General features: G+C 40.4%; 1 protein-coding gene across 1 annotated transcript in view; it reads right to left on the reverse strand.

Moving 5' to 3' along the window:
- COL4A6 (collagen, type IV, alpha 6) overlaps nucleotides 1-24,316 on the reverse strand; it is a 121,135-nt gene that overhangs the window by 50,208 nt on the left and 46,611 nt on the right. Inside the window, exons 12-17 of the mRNA XM_006889949.1 lie at nucleotides 13,117-13,176; nucleotides 11,875-11,919; nucleotides 11,264-11,317; nucleotides 10,107-10,176; nucleotides 9,035-9,145; nucleotides 312-452 (exon numbers count right to left, since the gene is read on the reverse strand). Of these exons, the coding sequence (XP_006890011.1) occupies nucleotides 312-452; nucleotides 9,035-9,145; nucleotides 10,107-10,176; nucleotides 11,264-11,317; nucleotides 11,875-11,919; nucleotides 13,117-13,176 (481 nt within the window). The remainder of the gene's footprint in view (nucleotides 1-311; nucleotides 453-9,034; nucleotides 9,146-10,106; nucleotides 10,177-11,263; nucleotides 11,318-11,874; nucleotides 11,920-13,116; nucleotides 13,177-24,316) is intronic.

Genomic DNA, 24,316 nt, shown 5'->3' on the forward strand with positions numbered 1-24,316 from the left:
AACACCAACAGCTGTAGTTAATAGCCTGTAAAGGCAGTGTTCTGACTGAGATATAATGAGCTTTTGAGGATGGGCCTGAGACCCTAGGAGAACTGAGCCATCCTGATGGATAAATCCTCACATAATGTGCATCACAGTACCCTACTTGGCAACATGGTCTTTGTCACTACCGCTCTGCTGTTGTCATGTGGCCTAGATTAACCATTTCATATATGAGACCAAAAAACCCCAACAAACACCTAAAAGCAAAAAGTAAAACTCTTCTGCAGTCTGGATTCCACTCTTAAGAAAAAGAGAAATTAATAACTTACCAGGTGGACCTGGCAGTCCTGGTATACCTGGTAAACCAATTCTCCCAGGGAGTCCGGTTGATCCAAGTGTAGTTTGACCTGGGTTCCCTTGGTCTCCCTTCCGGCCTGGAATACCCTGAGGGCCTGGAAGGCCTGTGGCACCTAGATGGATAAAGTCACATAAAAAAATGCTCATTATAGTGCCCCACTTTTCAAACTTTTCCTGACTACTTTTCAGCAATTAGTAAATCAGGAGACACATTGCACTGGTAAAGTCTGCAGTTAGGGAAACTCTCCAAACTATTGAAGAGTAATGATGTCGGTTTGAGGACTAAGGTTCATATTATTCAGGCCATAGCCTTTCCGATCACTTGCTATGCATCTGAGAGCTGGACAATGAATAAGGATGACAGAAGAAGAATTGATGCCTTCGAGCTGTTGTGTTGAAGAGGAGCTCTGAATATGGACAGCCAAGAGAACAAACAGATATGTCTTGGAGAGGGTACAGCCAGAGGGCTCTTTGGAGGTAAGGATGATGAGGTTTTGCCTCACATACTTTGGGTATTTTGTTAGGAGGGAGCTATTCCTTGGAGTAGGACATAATGCTGGAAACGGCAGAGGGTCGGTGAAGGAGAGGAAGACCCTCAACCAGGTGGATTGACATAGTGACTGCCGCAATGTGCCAGAAGTGTAAAGATGGCACAGGATAGGACAAGGTTCAGATCTGCTGGTCATAGGTTTGTTATGAGTTGTACTTGACTCAACAGCACCAAACACCACCACCTAACAACAACTTTTCAAAAGTATTTGAAATTTGTGGTTTTTGTGGAAAATGCTTCTCCAGGGATGAATCAAAGAAAGTACTTGGCCTTTTTTTGTGTTGTGCTTAGAAAGTTTCTTAGGGATCATCTGACCTAACCTCTTGGGAAACTGAGACCCTAATAAACAGGAAAGCCCATCCAGGGACAGAGCGTTTCTCAGTGACAAACTTCATGTGAAAGCCTGGGTCTCCAGCTTCCCTGATTTTTCCCACCTTGGTGCTAGTACCAGCTAGACTACCTCTTGGTGGTTACTTTAAGAGCACAGTATCCTTAGAGAGAGGTCTGCTGGCTTAGGTTAAGGAAGTTGCACTGCCAACTCAAAGGCAGGTGGCTCAAATCCACAAGCTGCTCTGCAGGAGAAAGGTGGGTAATTTCTTCAACTGGAGGGTCAGCCATAGGTTGGTTCTGATATGGGCTTTCGTATTTAAATTTTGAAAGAACATTGTTATAAGTGGTGTAGCACTTGTCTGTCAGTTTGCTGTACTGTGATTACTTGGGGTTGCTGTGATACTGAAATCTTTGTCTTTGGTATGTTAAACTCCAAAAGGATTTCCCATTGTGGATGGGTTTTGGTGGAGCTCTCTGATTAAGACAGACAGACTAAGGAAGCAGGATGGACCATCTATTTCCTAAAGAAAAGGCTTTTGGGCAAGCCCCACCTAAACCACCAACCCCGCCAGAACTGCTGGCCTTGCCAGAATTGCCAGCCCCACAGGGCACCAGCCTGACATCTGCAACCTGACTGAGGTCCCCATGCATCCCCACATGAGCAGGTAGCCTCGCTGGGTGTGAGCAGGACAGCTGCAAACTGAGTGAGGTCCCAGTGCATGCCCACTCTGGCAGTTAGCCTAATGGGCGTGAGCTGGACAGCTGAAGCCTGAGTGTGGTCCCCGTGTGTGCCCACCTGGACACCTAGAATCTGAGTAAGGTCCCCAAGTGTGCCCACTTGACAGATGTCTGAACACATGCCCACCTGAGTTACACCTGTGGGTGTGCCTGCCTTACCTGTTCTCCCTCCCTGAGCCTCACATCTCCTCACATCCAGTTAACTAACTGCTTTTAATCTGGAGCAACTTTGTCTGACTTAGCTGTAACAATTATCCAACAGAAGAGGCCACTTTCACAGGCAGTGAACAGACAATTCCCTTGGTTCAGAAATTCAGAGAGAAACACAGGCAAAGTAACTGCTACACCCTCTTCTGTAGCAGTGACTTCAGATCAAGAACCTATCATTGCCTCAGTTATGAAAATCTCTACCACAGCAATTTAATGTAGGAAGCAAGCTATCTCACACCCTAAACAAGTGCAAAGCAAGATGTCACCCCAGAAAAGTGACACCGTATCAATGGATTTCCTGAAGCCAGAAAGTCTGATGGAACTTTCAGACACAGAATTTAAAAGAGCAACGACTGAATATTTTCAATGGGTGAGGGAAAAACTTACAGGACACTTCAAGCAAAAACCAGGAGGAGCTTAAAAAAACAATCCAAAACAATGCAGATAAAACAAAGGAGACATTAGAGGCTCCAAAATATAAGGTCCAATATCTTAGAGGCTGTCAACATGATGGAGGGACACCTGAACAGAGTTGAGGAGCAGGAACACAGAACCAGTGAAATAGAAGATAGCACTGTCAACACTGATAAACTAGAGCAAAAAGCAGAATCAAAAAGGAAGGAAAAAGAAGAAAACCTAAGAATAATGTGGGACACCATCAAGAGAAATAACATGCGCATCATTGGAATCCCAGAGCAGGAAGAAGCAAGTAAAGGCACTGAAAATGTTGTGGAAGAAAACTTCTCAGGCATAATGAAGAATGAGAGAGAAAATTATATATATATGAAGCTGAGTGAACACCATATATAATAGACCTCAAAAGAAAAACATCAAGGTATATCATAGTTAAATTCGCCAGAACCAAAGATAGAGAATTCTGAAAGCAGTGAGGGAGAAACAAAGAATAACCTATTAGGGAGCACAGATAAGACTAAGTGGAAATTACTCAGCAGAAACCATGCGAGCAAGAAGACAGTAGAATAATATATATCAAACACTCAAAGAACACAACTGTCAACCAAGAATATTGTACCTGACGAAAGTGTGCATCAAATATGAAGGAGAGTTCAAGATAGTCCCAGAAAATCAGAACTTAAGGGAGTTTGGAAAAAAAAAACACCAAAACAAATCCAAAAAACCCCAATAGCATTGCAGGAAACATGGAGAGACAGTCTTTTTACAGACGTGCCACAGAAAGCAGGATGCATGAAAGTAACTAGCAACAACACCAAAAAGAACTCAATACAATGACAGACATAAAACCGTGCCTCTCAAAAATCACACTGAATATGAATGGTTTAAATGCACCACTGAAGAGAAGCAGGGTAGGAGATTGGATAAAAAAAAAAAATCATCAATATGCTGTCTACAAGAGACACACCTGAAAAGTGAAGATAAAGACAGACTAAAAAGTGTGGGGAAAAAATATATCAAGCAAATGGTAACCAGAAAAAAGCAGGAGTAGTGATATTAATCTCTAATAAAATAAATTTCAATGATAAAACCATCCCAAAGAACAAGGAAGATCACTACATAATGCTTAAAGGGACAATAGAACATGAGGACATAACAATAATAAATATGCACCAAATGATAGACATAAAAATATATATACCAAACATTAACAAAACTGAAAAAGGAAAAAGACAACACTACTATAGTAGCTGGAGACTTCAATACACCATTCTCAAGAAAAGATAGCACTACCAGAAAGAAACTCAACAGAGATGCTGAAGAATTAAACCACACAATAAACCAACTCCATCTCATAGATATTTATAGGCTAATGGACCCCCCCCTCAAAGCACAGTATACTTTCTTCTCTGATATGCATGGAACGTTCTCCAGAATAGATCACATCTTGGGCCACAAGGCAAGAATCAATTAATTAAAAAACACAGAAATAATACAAAGCATCTTCTCAGACCACAACAAAATTAATAACAAGAGGATAAAAGAGGGGCAAAAAAACGTACATTTGGAAGCTGAACAACACCTTGCTTGAACATGACTGGGTACTAGAAGAAATAAAAAATGAAATTAAAAAGTTTCTTGAAACAAATGCCAATGAAAACACAACTTACCAAAACCTCTGGGAAACAGAAAAACAATTGAAACTATCAACAACACCAGAAGCTGGTTTTTTGAAAAGGTCAATAAAATCGACAAACCTCTGGCACAACTAACAAATAATCGGAATAAAAGATGAAACAGCCAACATCAAAACACAACCAATTAAAATAAAAAGACTAATAATGGAATATTATTTAAAACTATACTTAAAAGACATATGACAGCCTAAAGGAAATGGGCAAATACTTTGAAATTCGCAATCTACCTAAAATGACACCAACTGAAACTGATCACCTGGACAGAACCTTTACAAAAGAAGAAATTGAAAAGGTAATACAACAACTTCCAGCCAAAAAAAAGCCCTGCACCAGATGGTTTTACAAGAAAATGTTATCAAACATTCAGAGAGGTACTGTCACCAATTACACATAAACTATTTCAGAAAATAGAAAAAGATGGAATTCTCCCAGACTCATTCTATTAAGCAAACATATTCTTGATACCAAAGCCAGGTAAAGACACTACCACATAGAAAACTATAGGGCAGTATCTCTCATGAATATAGATGGAAAAATCCTGAATCAAATCCTGGACAATCAAATCTAATGATACATAAAAAAATAATTCACCATGACCAAGTGGGATTCATAACAGGGATGCTAGGATGGTTCAATATAAGAAAAACAATCAATATAATTCTTCACAATAACAAAGCAAAGAACAAGAACCACATGACCCTATCAATTGATGCAGAAAAGGCCTTTGACAAAATCCAACACCCTTTCCTGATTAAAACACTCAGCAAAATAGGATTAGAGGGGAATTTCTTCAACATGGTAAAAAGTATATATGCAAACCCAAGAGCCAACACTGTAATCAATGGAGAGAGATTAAAGGTATTCCTTTTGAGAACTGAAACGAGGCAAGGATGCCCACTATCACCTCTCCTATTCAATATGGTATTGAAAGTCTTCACGATAGCAATAAGGCAAGAGAGGGAAATAAGAGGGATCCAAATTGGCAAAGAAGAGGCAAAATTATCTCTATATGCAGATGGTATGATAGTATACTTAGGAAATCCTACAGACACAGCAAGAAAACTACTGGACATAGTCGACCAATTCAACAAAGTGGAAGGATACAAGATCAACATACAAAAAAACAACTGGATTTCTTTACAGTGACAAAGAAAATAAAGAACTGGAGCTAAGAAAAACAATACCCTTCACAATAGCTAATCACAAGATTAAATACTTTGGAGTAAACCTAACCAGAAACACAAAAGATCTATTCAAAGAAAATTACAAAATATTACTACAAGAAAATGGAGCTCTGGTGGCTAGTGGAAAGAAGCTGTACTGCAATCCCAGAGGTATACGGTTCAAATCCACCAGATGCTCTGCCGGAGAAGGAGGGACAATTTCCTTCTGTCCCAGTCAGATCTGATTTGACGGTACATGCACACACACACGCACACAAAAATAAAAAAATAAAGAGACCTGGAGAAGTGGAAGAATATCCCTTGCTCATGGATAGGAGGATCCAATATTGTGACAATGACAATACTACCAAGGGCAATTTACACGTTCAATACAATCCCAATACAAATACCAATTCCATTCTTTTTTTTTTTTAAAAAAAAAAACTTTTATTTTATTTTACTTATTTTATTATTTTGTGTGTGTATACCGTCAAATCGGATCTGATTGGTACAGGAGGAGATTGCCCCTCCTTCTCCAGCAGAGCATCTGGTGGATTTGAACCGTACCAATTCCATTCTTCAATGAGATGGAAAAGCAATCTACAATTTCATTTGGAATGGAAAGAGATCCCGAATAAGCAAAGCACTCCTTAAAAAGAGAAACAAGGTAGGTGCATCTCATTCTCATTCCCTGATTTCAAATCCTACTACACTGCCGTGGTGGTCAAGACAGTGTGGTACTGGTACAATGACTGACACACAGATCAATGGAATAGAATACAGAAATCAGCCCATCTACCTATGGTCAACTATTTTTGACAAAGAGATGAAAAGAGTTAAGTGGGGAAACGACAGCCTTTTTAAAAAATGATGTTGGCAAAACTGGAAAACTCTTCAAACTCAAGCAAGATCCACACGTCACTCCATACACAAAAACAAACTCAAAGTGGATCAAGGACCTAGGATTAAAACCAAGGACTATAAACTTCATTAGAGAAAAGCTTGGAAGAACTCTAGAAGCCCTAATCCACAGTAGTAACAGTCTTCCAGGCATCCTGAAAAACCTACAACCTGGAGAGGATAAAAGAGATGAACGGGATCTTCTAAGAATAAAATCCCTATGCACATCCAGAGACTTCTCCAATAGAGTAAAAAGGGAATCCACAGACTGGGAAAAAATATTAGGTAATGACATGTCTGATAAGGGACTTATATCTTGAATTTATAAAATACTCGAGCTCCACAACAAGATAAACGACCCAATTGCAAAATGGGCACAGGATATGAACAGACACTTAAACAAAGAAGATTTTCAGATGATGAGCAAGCACATGACGAAATGTTCAAAATCCCTAGCTCTAAGAGAGATGCAAATCAAAACAACTATGAGATATCATCTCACCCCAGTAAAAATAGCAAAATTTAACAGAACAGCAAAAATCAAATGCTGGCGAGATTGTGGAGAAACAGGGAATACTTATTCACAGTTGGTGGGAGTGTAAAATGGTGCAACCACTATGGAAGGCTGTATGGCACCCTCTCAAAAAGTTGCAAATAGAAATACCATTTGAGGGAGCAATTCCACTACTGGGAATATAACCTAAAGAAACCATAACTGCCACTCAAGCAGATATATGCACACCCATGTTTATTGCGGCTTTGTTCACCATAGCAAAGATTTTTAAACAACCTAAGTGGCCATCAACAAACAAATGGCTAGAGAAGCTGTGGTATATTCACACAATGGAATACTATGCTGCATTGAAAGACAAGGAACTCATGAAATATTATTCAAAATGGGTGACCCTGGAGGACATTATGCTGAGTTAAATATCTTAGTCACAAAAGAACAAATACTGCATAGTGCCACTGTTGTAGAACAGGACTGACATCAGGGTCAGGGTGAGACTGAGAAAGAATGGATAAATTATGTATACTGCATTGAAACAGATGAGAGAGAGAACTCTTTAAAAGCAATATATGATTGGGTATTGTGGTCATGACAAGAATGCAGAATGAAGACTGCATAAAGGAGTGGACTTGGGGGTGGGGGTGAGCAATGAAAAAAGTTTTTCTTTTACTTTTCAAAGAGAAGAGTGAACTGGGAGGGAGAGGTGGGCAGGGAGAAAAATGCAACAATGAATGAATGGAAATCCAAAGTCTCTGTAAATTTTCATGAAAATTAATAATAAATAAAAAATTGGAAACAACCCAAGTGCCCATCAAGAAACGAATGGATAGAGAAGCTGTGGTATATTCACAGAACGGAATATTATGCTGCATTGAAAAACAAGGAACTCATGAAATATAATACAAAATGGGTGACCCTGGGGGATATTTCGCTGAGTGAAATACCTCAGTCACAAAGGGACAAATACTGCATAATGCCACTGTTACAAAACAGGACTGACATCGTGGTTAGGGGGAATCTAAGAAAAGAGGGTTTACATAATGTATACACTGCACTGAAACAGATGAGGGGGAGAACTATTTGAAAAGAATATATGAATAGGTATTATTTTCATGACAAGAGTCCAGAATGAGAGCTGCATGGGGGAGTGGACTTGAGGGAGGGATTGTATAATAATGAAAGTTGGTTTGAGGTTGGGTTGGTTTTTTTTTTTACTTTTCAAAGAGAAAAACCAACTGGTGAACTGGGGGAGGGGTGGGCAGGGAGGAAAATGTGCAATAATGAATGAGTGTAATTCCAATGTCTATATAAACTTTCATTAACATTTCAATTAAAAAAAGAAAAGGCTTTTGTATCAACACTAAACAAAGAGGATAGATAAAATAATGTCGTGGTAGAGCCCAGACTGGAAGTTCGTTAAAATGAGGAAAATATGATTTTGGGAAGGTTGGAGCGTCAGCGAAGCAAAGGAAGACTTTCAACCAGGTGGACTGACAGGGTGACTACTGCAATGGGCTCTTGTGTGTCAGGAAGTGGGAGCATGGCATAGGACAGGGGTGGTTTCAGATCTTTTGTTCATAGGGTCACTATGCGATGTACTTGACTCGATGGCACCTAAAAAAAACAACAATACCAACATCATCCTTCGAAGGCCCATCTACAGGAGGTTTTTATTTTGGTGCCTTTAAATGATCTGGACACCACTGCTTCCCTGATCCTGGTATATACTCTTTCTCTCCTTGCTACTATAGAATGGTGTTTGGGATATCCCCTCTGATGACTGGTTCAAGCACAGGATCCTGAGACCATTTAATACCCGAGTTAGATATAGAGAACTGGGTACATATTTTCCTCTGAATATTCTAAGCAGAAGCCAACATGGCACATCCATAGTTAGAGGTACAGCTCTACCCAGACCTTCTCTGGTTGCTGCAAACCTCCAAGGCAGCCTGGGAATTCCTGTCCAGGAATATTATTTAGCCCAAAGGAAAGCCACTCACTTGGGCCCCCTTGGCCTATACATTAATTAGCCCTGGGCTGCCGGTGGACTTATTGACAATGGTCTATTATGCTTCCTCAGATTGTGTAGGAGTGTACCCAGACCCAGGGGTGCAGAAGGGCAATATGGACACTAGAGCAGATACGGAAATGATATTTACAAGGGGAGGTTAGTTTCTTTCACCTGTTGAAATTGCTGGGAGACCAGGGATGCCAGAAGGGCCAGGTGGGCCACGGGTGCCTTCCTCTCCTTTAAATCCAGGTAAGCCTGGTAGACCTGGGTCTCCAGGATAACCTACCATTAAAAACAAACAGACAAAAACAGTAAATAAATCCCAGAGGAATTCCACAAATAGCAGGAAGTGCATAGGAAAAAATAGAGTTGCCTTGTAGAAGTTAGATGTGCCTTTTTTTCATCCATAGTCATACTACCCTGAACATGCGCCACCTCATCTGATCTCTGATGCTAAACAATGTGGGGCCTAGTTAGTACCAGAAAGGACCTTTCTTGCTCTTTCCAGGTCTCACAGATGCTAATGGCCTTATATGATAATGGCCCTAACAGAACCAGCGTTCCAATTATTGTTCAGAATTGGTCTTGTCTGGTTATGGCTTGACTTCTATGCTAAGATCTGGTAAGTATTAGGTGAATTTTCCTATGACTAAAGCTCTGGTAGCCTAGTGGCAAGAAGCTGCACTGCAACCTCAAAGGCACATGGTTCAAGGCCACCAGCTGCTCTGCGGGAGAACGATGGGCACTCTCCTTTGTGATTACCTGCCTCTGAAAACCCCCCTGGAAGGTCAGCTATTGGTTGGTTCCAACTCTACGGTACACAACAACAACAGCAATTTATCTATTTTAGTGTTTCAAATGTCTTCCATTTGGTTTAAGGCATGGCTGTCTGTTATTCTTGTTATACACGTAGGCTCCTGGCAATTGAACACGGAAACCTCAGTCAATTTACAGACTATGCTACCAGAGTGAGCACCCTTTAATAACAATTATAGGAAATGAAAATTTAACTCCTGGTGACCTAGTCTGTAGGGAGTTGTATTGCTAATCCAAAGGCTACGCCTCTCTGCCAGTTCAAACCCACCAGCAGCTCAAAGGGCAAAAGATGCGTTATCTCCTCTCATGCAATTTACAGCTTTGGAAACCTGCTGACAGGGCACCTATGAGTTGGTTCCAACAGCAATTAGTTAAACTTGAACTTCCAGAGGTATTTTTCTGAGCTCAAATAAATGAAAAGTCATACCTGAGATCACAGCACCATCTGTATCAATGGCAAAATTTGGGCCTGGAAGGCCACTGGCACCTTTGCTACCCTGCAAAGATTAAATCTATTAAACATAAATATTTTCACAAATTCACTACTCAAGATCTATGTGCCCTAAAAGTCAAGCCTCAGGGAATGTAAGGTTCCTCCTCTTGTATATCCTGTTTTGCAGGGTCAACCATGTTGTTATTGTTGTTGTTGTTGTTACGTGCTGTCAAGTTGCCTTCAACTCATAGCTCTGAACCCTGCCTGCCTTCAACTCATAGCTCTGAACCCTGCCCTGTCCTGAACCAACAGGAAGACAATATAAGGTAGCCCAGAGGCCCATCACTCAATTATAAACCCATTCAGAATAAAGGATTCCAATTTAATTTTGCAGCCCTACTGCAGGATGATCTCCTTCTAGACTTAGAAACTGTATTACAGACCTAGACAATACGGATCCATCTAAGTAGTAAGGCGTTGTGCTGCCAACCAGAAGGCAATCAGTACAAATCCACCACTATTCTGAAGGGGAAGAATAGGCAATCACCTGCTGTGCAATTTCAGCCTCTGAAAACCCACTGGAGGGTCAGCTATGAATCAGTTCTGACTTGACAGCAATGAACAACAGCAACAAGAGGTTCTAACACAGAAGGAGCAGAGTTTTAGCTTTATTTTTTGGGGGGGTTACCGCCCACCCCAAGAAGCCTTGGAACTCTGCTACTGTCACTGCATAACTGAGAGAGATACCAGGCAGAGGAAATCAAAGGTATCCTAAAGCTCCCAACAGAAGGACTTGAGTATCACAATCAGATACAGTGGCATATCAAGCATATGGGGGTAGGAACTGTCTGCACCAAATATTAGAGAATTTAAAAACAGTTAACAGAATAAAAAGCCTGCAACATTATTGGTAACAAATGACTTCTCATCATAGAAATGGACTTGACTTCACCAGCTCCCACCCCGTGGCCCTCAACTGATGAAGTAGTATCTATGGAATACACAACACTTTTGTAATTTTGTGTGTTTTAAAGTTACTTGCACATGTTTCTTGAGAAAAAGAGTGGCATCTAAAACCTCAGATGTGTATAGTAATTCTTGAATGTCCCACCTCCCTAAACCCTGGATTTGTCACTTCGCAAGAACATTACCTTAATTCCTGGCAATCCATGAATCCCAGGGAAACCTGGTGCACCCTTTCTGCCCTGTGACAGAAACAGAGTTACCATTAAGTTGAATGTCTAGTATCATAGGAAGGGGCTAGTCTTTGGGTTAGGTCACGGTAAAAGGCATAGGGATCTTGTCTAGCATTCCAGGGATCGGCTTCTATTTAATTTGAGAATCTGCAAAGTCTTCTGGAAGGCAATACAGCACTAGGCATGAAAATGCCATGCTGAGTAAAATAAATCGGTCACAAAGGGGGAAAAAACCCCACAAATATATATAATTATGTATAGCACTAGGCAACCAATTTGTACATAAGGGAGTAGAAGTGCCACAAGGCCCAAGATGGCTGAGCTAGACCTTGATAACACATCAAAGTATTATGACATCATGACTTGCCAAGGCACCACACCTGATCCCAGCTTTCCATTTTCTTAAGTGAAAACAAAGGAAGAGAATGAGTCAGAGTATTAAAGGGAGGTGGACAATTTGTATTATAAGCATTATCTCCATTTGGACTTAAGGAGATGTGAAGAAAAACAAGATCTGTTGATTAAGATCATGTACACAAAGCTTTTCATGTTGGTAACCAAAATACCTGATTCCCAGGAGGGCCCCACTGGCCTTCTGAGCCCATAGGACCCTGCAAAGAGAATAGATACATCTTAGGAAGATTAAGAGTCCACATGAGAAAAAGCCACTAGATTTACATAACAAAACTACTCAATTGAGTTGAGGATTTTTACTGGCCTAGTGGCAAGAAGCTGTGCTGTAATCCTGAAGGTATTTGGTTCGAATCCATCAGCTGCTTTGTGGGAGAAGGATGGGCAATCTCCTCCCGTGTGATTAACTGCCTCTGAAAACCTGCTGGAGGGTCAGCTACAAATTGGTTCCAATTCGATGGGAAACAACAACAGCAAAATCACGAATGTAAATCAATTAAACTTTTTGTTGTTTATGTTTGTTTTAAAATCAGGTAAGAGAATGCTCCTAGATCTGGCTAATTACCTTCCTTCTTAAAAACTGACCCATCAGTCTGAATAGCTACATGGAATATTAGGTGGAATTAGGTGGGAGTCCTGGCCAGAATTATACTCGGTGTGCATTAGTTCCAAATCATGAGGTTTTTCTTCAATAGAAGGATCTTTTACTGCCCAACTCCAAAAGCATTCTTTGTTGGTGATTATATGCTTTTCAAGATAAGGGAGTAGGGACAAGAAGAGAAAGGAATGGGTAAATATAGTAATTTTGCTACTCCACAGGACCCTTACAAGTTTCATGGCCAGGCTAAAAACATAACTGTCTAAAGTGCTACTTTTGAAAGGCCAACTGCTTAATAGCCCCAAACCTAAGTGCCTGAATCTAGGAATCAAAGAAGCTAATAGATATTTCTCTTTTTGAAGTGAGCTTATTGAAAACAGTTCACTCCAAATAGCACTCACTGTATCCTAAAATTTCCCAGGCTTGTTTCAGTCTTATATAGATTGCGCTTAGCCCTCCTTTTATCCCATCCTTGCAACACCACTCATTTGCATTCCCTTGGAATAGACAGAATCAAAGCAAGACAACACTAATGCCATTCTTAAGCCCAGAAGAGGGCTAGCAGAATAAACAGGCCGAGGAGATACCTAAAGTAGGGAATGCATAATTCCTTATTCAAAGGAGCCTCTTAGCCAAGGGAATGGAGCTAAGAGGCACAGAGGACGTGCCAGAGGGGCGTGCCAGAGGGTTGAGAAATGAGAGAAACTTAGGTTGTCATAAAGTTACAGAATGGAAAGAAGCAACCCAGAAAGAATAATGGGCCAGGTGACTTGACAGAAGCAACATTCTAGATTCATACCCGAGGTCCTGGCACACCAGGAATTCCCTTTTCTCCCCTTTCTCCAGGAGTTTCAAATCCCTAAAGGGGAGGAGGAAAGAAGCCATAAGTTATAACATTTCATTTCAAAGGGCAATGTGAAATCAGATTGATTGATCCATTGATCCATCAGGAAGGCTTGGTTTGCTGAAGCTCTTATCACAGCCTGCAAAGCACGTAGGGCCTGAAATTAAGTTAGTCCGTTCATTCAAGGTTTCCTTTGGTTTAAGAAGAGATGTCTTCCTCCCAAAACACTATTGCATGTGTTTATACTACACATATGGAGCTCTAGTAGCTTAGTGGCAAGAAGTTGCCTTACAATTTTGAAGGCACATGGTTTGAATCCACCAGCTGCTCTGGGAGAAAGATGGGCTGTCTCCTCTCATGCGGTTAACTACCTCTAAAAAACTCACCAAAGTTTTTCAGTTCTGACTCGATGCTACATAGCAATAACAACAATATTAACAGCATAGGAATTATTACGCATTTAATGTCGACATTATAGAAGAGGAAGCTAATATGCTGAGGGTTAAGCAGCTTATACAGATTACAGAGGAATCCCTGAGTGGTATTGGGCTGCCAATCGAAACACTAGAGGTTGGAGTCCACCCAGAGGTGCCTCAAAAGAAAATCCTGGTGACCTACTTAGAAAAACTGAGGCCACTGAAAACCTATGGAGCATAGTTAATGTTTTCACTCTCCTCTCTCCCCCGCCCCCACCACACACACACACACACACACACACACACACACACACACGGGGTCACCATGAGTGAGAATCAACTCTATACCAACTGGTGACATGGTGAGAGGTCACAGAGTCCCCGAGAGAGCCAGGCCTGATTTCCACTCCCAGGCCTTTTCCACATGACTAAATTGCCTTGCACAGTCTAAGAGCTTGATTCTTTGACCCCCAAGTGGAGGACTGTGTAAAACCCTGGGACTCAAATGGGAGGAAAGACCCTTTTCTCCCTGGTGACATGATGAGCACACCATCCTCCTCAGTAGAAAAGAGTACTTTTATCTGAACTTGGCCGGGGGTCCTGCAGTTCCTTTTTTGGGGGGACCACAGGGCCACATGGCCCTAGGAATACACCAAAGGAGATCAGGAGACAGTCTCCAGTTCTTCATATCCTGAGTTAACGAGGGGAAGCTAAGAGTCATGGCTATGACTTAAAGACAAGAGACATGCTTTCCCCAAACTCTAGGGACACATTAAGAATCCAAGCAGCAGAGTGGGATCTTCTCCCCCACCACTCCCCCGCGCCAGTATATTTTGGGCCCCTATAATACAGAAAAGTTCATTACCAAAGTGGATAGAGCCCTTCAAGGCAACTTAATTGAGCCTATTTCATTGGTGTTGTTTAAAACAGCACTGATGCTTGGATTTTGGCAAACACATTTAGAACTATTGGGACAGCAAAGCGGGCAATGAAGCTTCTTAAATGTAAGCTGCGAATAAAAGAGAATAATGTGGCTAAATGTGGCAGTGGCACATCTCCCATTGTCCTCTTGATGTGACCTGGCTCAGTTGGTGTAACAACATCACTCCAGTCCCATTTGTAGCTTTTTCTCCCCCTTACATACTGAGACTGTTCCCCAAAGTAGTGAAAGCTGGCTGAACCCCTAATTTTCCAATTCCAAGGTGCTTTTGTTTGTTTGGTTTTGCTTGAATGTGGGCTTTTTGTTGGTATTGTCTTTTTATTGAAGATAGCATTGTGGAGGATGTGTGTGTGTTGTGTGAAATGTCTAATTCAAAGCAGGCTGAGGTTCTATTTGCCTTTTCTCTTTTCTATATCTCCATTTGCTGGGTCTCAAGTAGCCCAGGTCTCGTGCTGAACAAAATTTCTACTTAAAAGGTCTTTGGGTTAAAGTGAATGTAAACGTATTTGAAAATGCCATTTCGTCATCTTAAATTTCAAACCAAGGCGTGCTGCCACCTGGTGGAATATGTCTCTTAAATACATTAAGCGGCCTTCCCTACTCTGTCTATTAAAGCTATGGCTGCCCATGTGATTTCTTTTCCCCTAAGCCTCTAAAGCACTAAGATTGGTAGTGCATAAGAGTTTTTAAGTAGGTCTATATCGTATTAGACATCTTCTGTCTGCCTACAGACTGAACATACTTCTAAATCCTGAGGGAATTCAATAGAATAATGACCCAGAGAATAAAACTGTTTTAAATGGTGAGGGAATGAGTGTCCAGGAAGCATTTCGTGTCCTCACCCTGGCTATGAGGCTCTCCCTTGTAAATACAAGGGGCCCTTGTACTTTCTTAAAGACATTAGAAAGAACCTCTAGACTCTTGCTCGCTGAGAGTGTCTGAGAGCTCAAGCCACAAAGTGGAGGAGAGCGTCGTCCCAGCCAAAAAAAAAAAAACAACATAAATGTCTTGGCAAGACACTATGCTGTGGGCTCAGCTTGCCTCCCAGGGCAGAGAACCTGCTGAACAATCTGTGCTAACAAGATATCCCCTGGCCCTGGCCCTGTCACAGTCAGTCCTTGTCATGAGCATCCCTTCTCATCCACAGCCAGGAAAGCTGCAAGCTGTTCCCAGGCTTACCCTTCCAAGTCCCAAGCTCTCTGGGGTGTTTTCTGGGTTTCAGAAGGTTCAGCTGAAGGACACCACCACTTATCGAGCCACTCTGATCCACCCATTAGTTAACTCAGGAGTTGCCAGTTTCTGCTCTTCTGCTTCCCCTCACTCCTTCCATTTTTGCCTTACCCTGTGCTTGCTGGGCCGTTGAACAGAGGCACACAGCTGTGATTCTCTTTTAACAATCTGCACATGAGGACCGGTGGGCTACAAGTGTGAATGTGCTGACAGGGGAAGTGGGGTAAAGTATGTGAAACTGGACCAATCCAGATAATCAGGGATGTTCAATCACTGCACAGGGAACAAGAGAAAGAAGGTGAAGCTTATCTCATAGGCTGGTTACTTGGCAGCTCCTGCCAAGATGCAGGCACCTTCTGTGTGTACTCTGACAGGAAGATTGTGACAAGAAATGTGGTAATTTAGTTGAGGTACTCTGGGTTTTAGATTTGAGAGTGGAGTCTTCTCTGAAAAGTCCAGAATAATTTAAACGTATTACCATTTTTCTTCTCACAACTTTTGCTGTCAGAGGGTCCAAAAGATGTCTGTGAATGTGCCCATTAAGCAGATATTAGAACTGAGATCATTATATGGCATTAGATATTGGAACACATGGGCTAAAACCCCTGGCTTCTTGATTCCCATCCTATCAAAATACCCTGCTGTTGTATGAATAGAGCTGTTTTGCAGTGATGATATCTCTACAGTCAAATGGGGATTCTGTTTTCCAGTCCACACTGTGGAACTACATATTCTACTACATGTGGAAATGCTGTGCTTGAAACAGTGCTACAATTTATCACCGTGTACTGTCATTGGCCTTGGTCCCTTTTTTATAAGGCAGAAGGGAACCAGGTAAAATCGCATCTGGGTAAATCCTTAAAATAATAACAAGGAAGGGAAGGGGAGTTAGGGAAAAGCATGAATCTGTGAACAGAGTAATAACACCAAAGATCATACAATCTTAACACAGGAAAACACTATGGCTGCTGTGACAAAACCAAACTGAACTGTAGGGGGCAGTGTGGTATAGGGAAAACCCCCCTGAATTGGCGAGCACTCACGAAAGCTGAATTATAGTCTCTCTGCTAATAACAAGCTGTGTGGCTCTGGGCAAGCAAGCCTCTTCATCCATTTCGGCTGTAGTGTCCTCATCAGTACAAAAGGTATAGGCTGGACCTACCTTGCCTAACTCTGAAGTGGCCAGAATCCGTGTGAAAATGCTCTACAAAGAAACCAAACCCATTTGCAAAATACACTACCCTAGCGCTGTCCAAACATCAATGTAACACAAGTTACTATAAAGTATTATAAAATTTCAAGAAGCCACATTAAAAAAATAATGAATTAGTGTGTTTAACTTTCATGAGCTTTTTACCCCCAACTTGTCATAAGTATTGTCAACATTTAATCAAGTAAGAATTACTGAGATCTTACATTCCTTTTTCCTGTTCAGTTTTATGAATCCAGTATGCACTTTACATTTACAGCACACCTCAATTCAGATGAGTCACATTTTCAGGACTAGATAACCACATGTGGCTAGGTGGCTATCAAGATAGGATCATACTTTGTAAAGAGATGAAAACATCATGATCATTATGGCATGGGGGGGGCAACTCAGAAGGAAAGGGGCAGTATTCACATATATTGTCACTTGGGCCTCAAAACAGTAGCTATGAACTTAGCAAAGGTACAGTGACTTGCTTAAAGTCCTACATCAGAAACTAGATCTAAAACCCAGGTTTCTGATCTCCAATGCCAGGGCTCTCTTTCTTTTCTTTAATTTTTTAAATTTTACACTGGTTTACTTACAAAGTTCAAACACATTGTTTTTCACACTGGATCCTTCCCATTTCCTTCACCTCCTCCCCTCCATCCATCAAAATGTACTATCCTATGATTAACTATCCTGCCCCCGCCCATCCTTACCCCTTTGCTTCCACCCTCTTTTTAAAAATCTTTATTTTATATTGGTTTGCATATTTCACAACAACCTTCGTTCATGTCGTGTTTCATACAATCTTTCCCATTCATTATGTTTTAGAAAATTAACAAACCACTGAACTATGCCACTATTACCCTGTTTCTTTCTGGTTGGCTAGATATTTTTTAAAAACCCTCACATCCACTGCTGTGAAGTCAGGACTGACTCATTGATGACCTTCCAGTGGGCTTTCAAAGGCTGTAAATCGCGTGGGAGGAGATTTCTCCACCTTTCTCTGTGGAGTAGCTGGTGGCAGTGCAATTCTCTACCCACTAAAGCCACAAGAGCTACAGAACTAATAAAAATTGAGGCCATTAAACCTCTTTGTTTCTGTGAAGTAATAGGCACCATCATGGAAGCCATTTGTGCTATGAGTTTGTTTCTCTGGCCACCTGGTAGAGCCCACATGATTGAAAGATTTGTGGGAAAACATTGGAGTCATCTATCCATATCATGCCGGTAAGCAGAGACAGGTCCAGCCATCTTCAACTCACTGATTTCTCACTTGATCTCTACATTCAACTCATACTGGCCTTCTCTTCCTTCAAAAACACACATTACAACTTAAGAAACACATGTGCAAAATTCAGTGTATAGACCTTGTTTGCATACTGATTGAAACAAACCAGTTGTAAACATTTATATACATAAGACATTCTTAACTTACATCAAGTGATTAGCTTGATTAGCCTAGTGGCAAGAAGCTGCACTGCAATCCCAAAATTGCACCGTTTGAATCCACCAGCTGTTCCTCGGGAGAAGGATGCGCAATCTCCTCCCTTACGATGAAATGCCTCTGAAAATCCACCAGAGGGTCAGCTATGGGTCAGTTCTGACTTGACGGTACACAACAACAACATGAGTTGATAATTGTTGAAGCTGGGTGATGGGCACAGGGTATGCAGGGAGATTATGCCTTTCTCCTCACTTGTGTATGTATTTTAAATGCCCTCCAATAAAAAGTTCTAAAACTGTACATTTTAAACCCATTTCCTTCCTTCCATTTTCTTGGCTATCACCCTAGTCCACCATGCCATTGCCATCACCTATCACCTGGATTGCTGCAACAGTCTCTATGCTTGTTGCCTCACCCCAACCCACCACCCAGCAGCACAGTGATCTTTTAAAAAAAATGCAAGCCTCAGCCTTTGAAGCTTCCCATTCCATTTAGAATAAAAACCACATTTAACTTCTAAAGGACACCATGATCCTGACCCTGCCTCTCTGTCTGGGTCTTGTCTTTTCTCACTCTGCTTCTCCCACACTTTAGGTCTAAATTTCTACTTGTTCTTCCTCTAAAACGCTGAGCTTTTTCAAACCTCAGGGTCTTAGCATCTAAAGTTCTCTCTGTCTGAACACTCTTCCTGATATTTACACGACTGGCTCCCTTATAAAAATCAGCTCTCGCATCTCCTTGTCAGAGACACTCTTCTTTTTTTCTGGTCAAATTATCCATAGTTTAATATCCATGAACACATTATCTACAAAGAAACAGGAAAATATGCACAAGTGTCTACCATTGAAACACAGGTGGTTCAAATGCTGTTTGGATAGGAGCTATTGGTTAAATTAACTCTCTCTTTCTCTCTTTTTCTCTCTCATTCTACATTTTATTCCCCTACCCATTCACCTCCTCCCAGCCCAACCAGCAATGGACCCCTAGTTCCAGATTGTTGTCATACATGTAATGCTTAATCACATATTCCCTTCATTTGTCCTATTGTAGTGTTCATTATCTATCCATTCCCCCTCTCCATTCTCTCCACAACCCTCTCATGTCAGTCCTATTTTATAACAGTGTTGTTATACAGTATTTGCCCTTTTGTGGTAGTTCACTCAACATAATCTCCTCGAGGCTCACCCTCATGTTGTGTATCAGAGACACCCTTCTTGATCACTCTGTCCAAAGTAGCCCAACCTACTCCCCATCTACACTCCATCACTTTATCATTTTTCCTTCTTCTGTGGATAATTTGGCTTCTCTGGGGTGGCATAAATGGTTAGGAACCCAATTATATGATTACTAGCTGAAAGAGTGGTGTTTTGAACCCATCCAGAAGCACCCTGGAAGATAGATAGGTCTGGCAATCTGGTTCCAAAAGCCTTCAAAGTCTTAAGGAGCAGTTCTACTCTTGCACATATGAGGTCACCATAAGTCAGAATCAGCTGTACAGCAGACAACAACAGCATATCACTATGTGAAGCTGCTATTAAGTAATTTGTTCACTTGTTATTATTTGTCATTCCCCTTCTGTCCCCCATTAGACTAGAAGCTCCTTAAGGACAAGAGGTTTGGCTATTGTAGTTTTAGAGTCTAGCAGGATGCCTACCATATGTTGTTGTAAGGTGTCTTCTAGTCTATTCCTACTCCTGGCTGCATATAGGAGCCCTGAATGAAAGCATCTAAGATACAAAGGTGAAATAAAAGTTAAGACAGGGTTACACACCTATCCTTCACTTGTCAACATGGTTAAGTGCCAAAGACCAGGTCATTTTGTGAAAAATCAGTGCTATATGAAAACAGAGGATGACCATTTCAGATCACAAAAATGGAGGATGAGTCACATTTCCCTTTAAGGTCAGTGAGTGATACACTTCCTGCCAGTCCCAGCAAATAGAGTAGGCCTTACAGAGAGACGAGCCCGCTTCCCTGGTACACAGTCACATCCATGCCTTCCCTCTGTCTCGTGTCTATCATTCTGGCCTATTTCTGTTTCAGGTTAGGGACCTAAGGCCTGTGGCCCTTAGGCCAAAAAATAATGGGCATCACTAATATGCTAAATCCTGTTAATACATCACCTGCAACTAGTACAAGAAGGAAGTCAAGGACCTGCCATTGAACTGTCTTATAGAGTAGATAAAACAGGCATTTTGGCCTTGAACACTGCTGACTATCTATATCACATGGGATTTCATAATGTTAAACGGAAAAGGTCAGGTGTAGTAGCGGTTTCTGGAGGGCAACAGTCATTCCCCTTTGAGAAGACAAGAGAGGAACACCAAAAACAGGTCCTTCACTCTAACATCTACTAAGAAAAGACTCACATGATGTCAAGAGAGCAGCAGTCTGCCACAGTCATCATGGAAAACCAAATTAACCCTTCTCAAAAAGCAGATACAATGAATACCCTAAATAGATAAAATCATAACAAATATGTTGATGGGGAGTTATTTGAATAGCTACAGAAGAAGATATAAATGATGGAAGAAACAATGGAAGCCACTTAGAGAGTAAAGACCCCAGAGACAGTGATCCATAAGAAATATATTGATGAGGAACAACTTGAAAAAATATGGAAGAAAATGCAAAAGATTGAAGAGGGAATTCATAGTATAGATAAAGTGGTACAAGACCTTAAAAAATCAACAAAAGATAGAGAGGGTGCAGCTTACACAGTACTAGAAATAATAGAAAAGCATGAAAATGCAATCCAGAATATTAAGACCAATTGGAAGAAGTATCAAATATGATGGTAGGACAAAAAAAAAAAGTAGAACTGAAGAGATAGCACAGAGAATCAATGAGCTGGAAGACAAGAGCCTCGCCAGAAACATACTAGAAGAAAAATCAGAGAGGAAAGATAAAGAAAATGAAGAAAACATTTAAATCATCAAAAGGAACAACATACGCATGGTTGGAATTTCATAGGACTGATAAGGAAGTCACGGAGAAAATTGTGGAAGAAGTACAATAATAAAAATTCCCAATAGAGAAATACACATTCAAGAAGCACAGTGAACACCAAATAGTCTAGACCCAAAAGAAAGACATCAAGACGTGTCATAGTCAAATTCTCCAAATAAAAAGATAAAGATAGAATACTAAAAGCCGCACAACAAAAACAGTCATCTACAAAGAGGAAACAAGTAGACTGAGCTCTGATTTCTCAGCAGAAACCACGTGACCTACAAGACAATGGGATAGCATATACCAAAAGTTGAAAGAAAACAATTGCCAGCCAAAGATCCTATACCCAGAAAAGCTCTCCATCAAATATGAAAGAGAAATTAGATTCTTTGCAGAAAAGAAGAAACTTCAGGACTATGTGAAAAAAAAGACCAAAACTAAAAGAAATTTTAAGCAAAGTTCTTCACATGGAGACACCAAAGGTAAGTGCATGGAGCACAGTAACCAGAAACAACAGAAAAAGAAACACAGCAAAATGGCAACAGTAAAACCTGGCCTGACAATAATCACACTTAATGTGAATGGACTAAATGCACCAATCATGAGAAAAAGAGCAGCAGAATGGATAAAAAAACAAAGCCCCCCAACATGTTGCTTACAAGAGACACATCTGAAAAATGAAGACAAAGAGACTCAAAATCAAAGGCTGGGGGGGAAAAATATATCAATCAAATGGCAATCACAAAAAAAGCAGGAATGGCAATCCTAATCTCTCATAAAATAGATTTCAGAATGGAAACGACCATAAAAGATAAGGAAGGGTATACTGAAGACATAACCTTGGTCAACATTTATGCACAAGATGATAGACCTGCAAATACATAAAACAACAGTAAAAAGAATTGAGGAAAGACATAATACAACAACACAATAGTGGTAGGAGACATCAACACACCACTATCACCAAAGGATAGGTCAACTCAAAAGAAACTCAACAAAGATGCAGAAGATCTAGACTACAGAATCAGCCAACTCCACCATACGGATATATTCAGGGTACTGCACCCAACTAAAACTCAATTGACTTTCTTCTCAAGTGCACATGGTACATTCTCCAGACTCGATCAAATATTAGTATGCAAAGCTTGCCTCAACAAATTAAAAAATACTGAAATAATACAAATTATCTTCTCAGATCACAATGCCACAAGACTATATATTAACCACAGGAGGGTAAATCTTACAAAACCTCCCATGTGGAAGCTAAATAACTCTCAGCTACAAAAAGGAAATAAAAGAAAATAAAAAATAAAATAAAAAAGAAATAAAGAATGAAATAAAAAGTTCCTTGAAATGAATGAAAATGAAAATACAAAACACCAAACAAAATCTCTTGGATGCAGCTAAGGCAGTCCTTAGAGGGCAGTTCATAGCAATAGGCACACACATAAAAAATGGAGAGAGAAAAAAAAATTAATTATCTAGTTCAGCACCTTCACCAACCAGAAAAAGAACGAGAATCTAATTCTACAGCCTAAAAAAAAAAAAAAAAAGGAAATTATAAGGACAAGAGCTGAAATCAACGTGACAGGGAACAGAAAAACAATTGAAACCATCAATAAGACCAGAAGCTGGTTCTTTGAAAGGGTCAATAAAATTGACAAACCATTGGCAAACTTAAAAAAAAAAAAGAAGAAAAAAAAGAGAAGACACAGATAACTCAATCAAGAAATGATAGAGGTGACCAACAGAACCATGAAATTAAATTGATAATATTGGAATACTATGAAAAGCTATACTCAGATAAATTAAAAAAACTTAGAGAAAATTAACAAATTCATTGAAGCCCATGCCCTACCTAGATTGACCAAGAGGGATGTAGAACACCTGAACAGACATCACAAAAGAAGAAACTGAATAGGTCATAAAAAGACTTTCTCACAAGAAAAGTCCTGGACCGAATAGCTTCACAGTTGAATTCTACCAAATATTCAGAGAAGACCTATCACTAATTCTTCTTAAAATACTTAAAAAAATAGAAAATGAAGGAACACTCCCAGAGATATTCTACAAAGCAAGCATAACCCTAATACTGAAACCAGGCAAAGACATTACCAAGAAATAACACTATAGACTAGTATCTCCAATGAATACAGATGCAAAAAAGTTAACAAAACTCTAGCTAATAGAATCCAAAGCACAATAAAAAAATAATTCATCATGACCAAGTAGGATTCATAACAGGTATGCAAGGATGGTTCAACATAAGAAAAACCATCAATTTAATCCACCACATTGTTGGTGTTGTTAAGTGCTGTTGAATTGTAGACAACTCAGAGCAACCCTATGAACAAAAGTCCTCAACACTTGTGTGACAAACAAGACATATGATGTTAGCAATTGATGTAGAAAAATCATTTGACAAAATCCAATACCTCTTCCTGAGAAAGACTCTGAGCAAAATTGCAATAGTAGGGAATTTCCTCAACATAATGAATAGTATATATGCAAAACCAAAAGCCAATATAATTTCCAATGGAGAAAGACTAAAAACATTTTCCTTTTGAACAGGAGTCAGACAGGATGCAAATTGTCACCATTTATATTCAATATTGGATTGGAAGTGTGAATTGGAAATTAAAGACATGTGGACTGACAAAGAGATGGTTAAACTGCCGACATGCAGATGATATGATAGTGTATACAGAAAACTCTAAGGACTCAACAAAAAACCTGTTAGAGGGGATCGATTTAGTAGAGTGTCAGGATACAAGATCAATATCCAAAAATCATTGGGATTCCTCTACAGTAACAAAGGGAATACAGAGAAGGAAACCAAGAAAACAATACCATTTATACTGTTGTTGTTATGTGCCATCGAGTTGCTTGCGACTCATAGCGACCCTATGTACAACAGCCCTAAACTCTGCTCTGTCCTGTGCCAATCGCACTGTCTCCGACACACCCATCCCAAT

The sequence above is a fragment of the Elephantulus edwardii genome, unplaced genomic scaffold (genome assembly GCF_000299155.1).
Source record: "Elephantulus edwardii isolate Elephantulus edwardi_28Jun2011 unplaced genomic scaffold, EleEdw1.0 scaffold00083, whole genome shotgun sequence".
NCBI classification, from domain to species: Eukaryota; Metazoa; Chordata; class Mammalia; order Macroscelidea; family Macroscelididae; genus Elephantulus; species Elephantulus edwardii.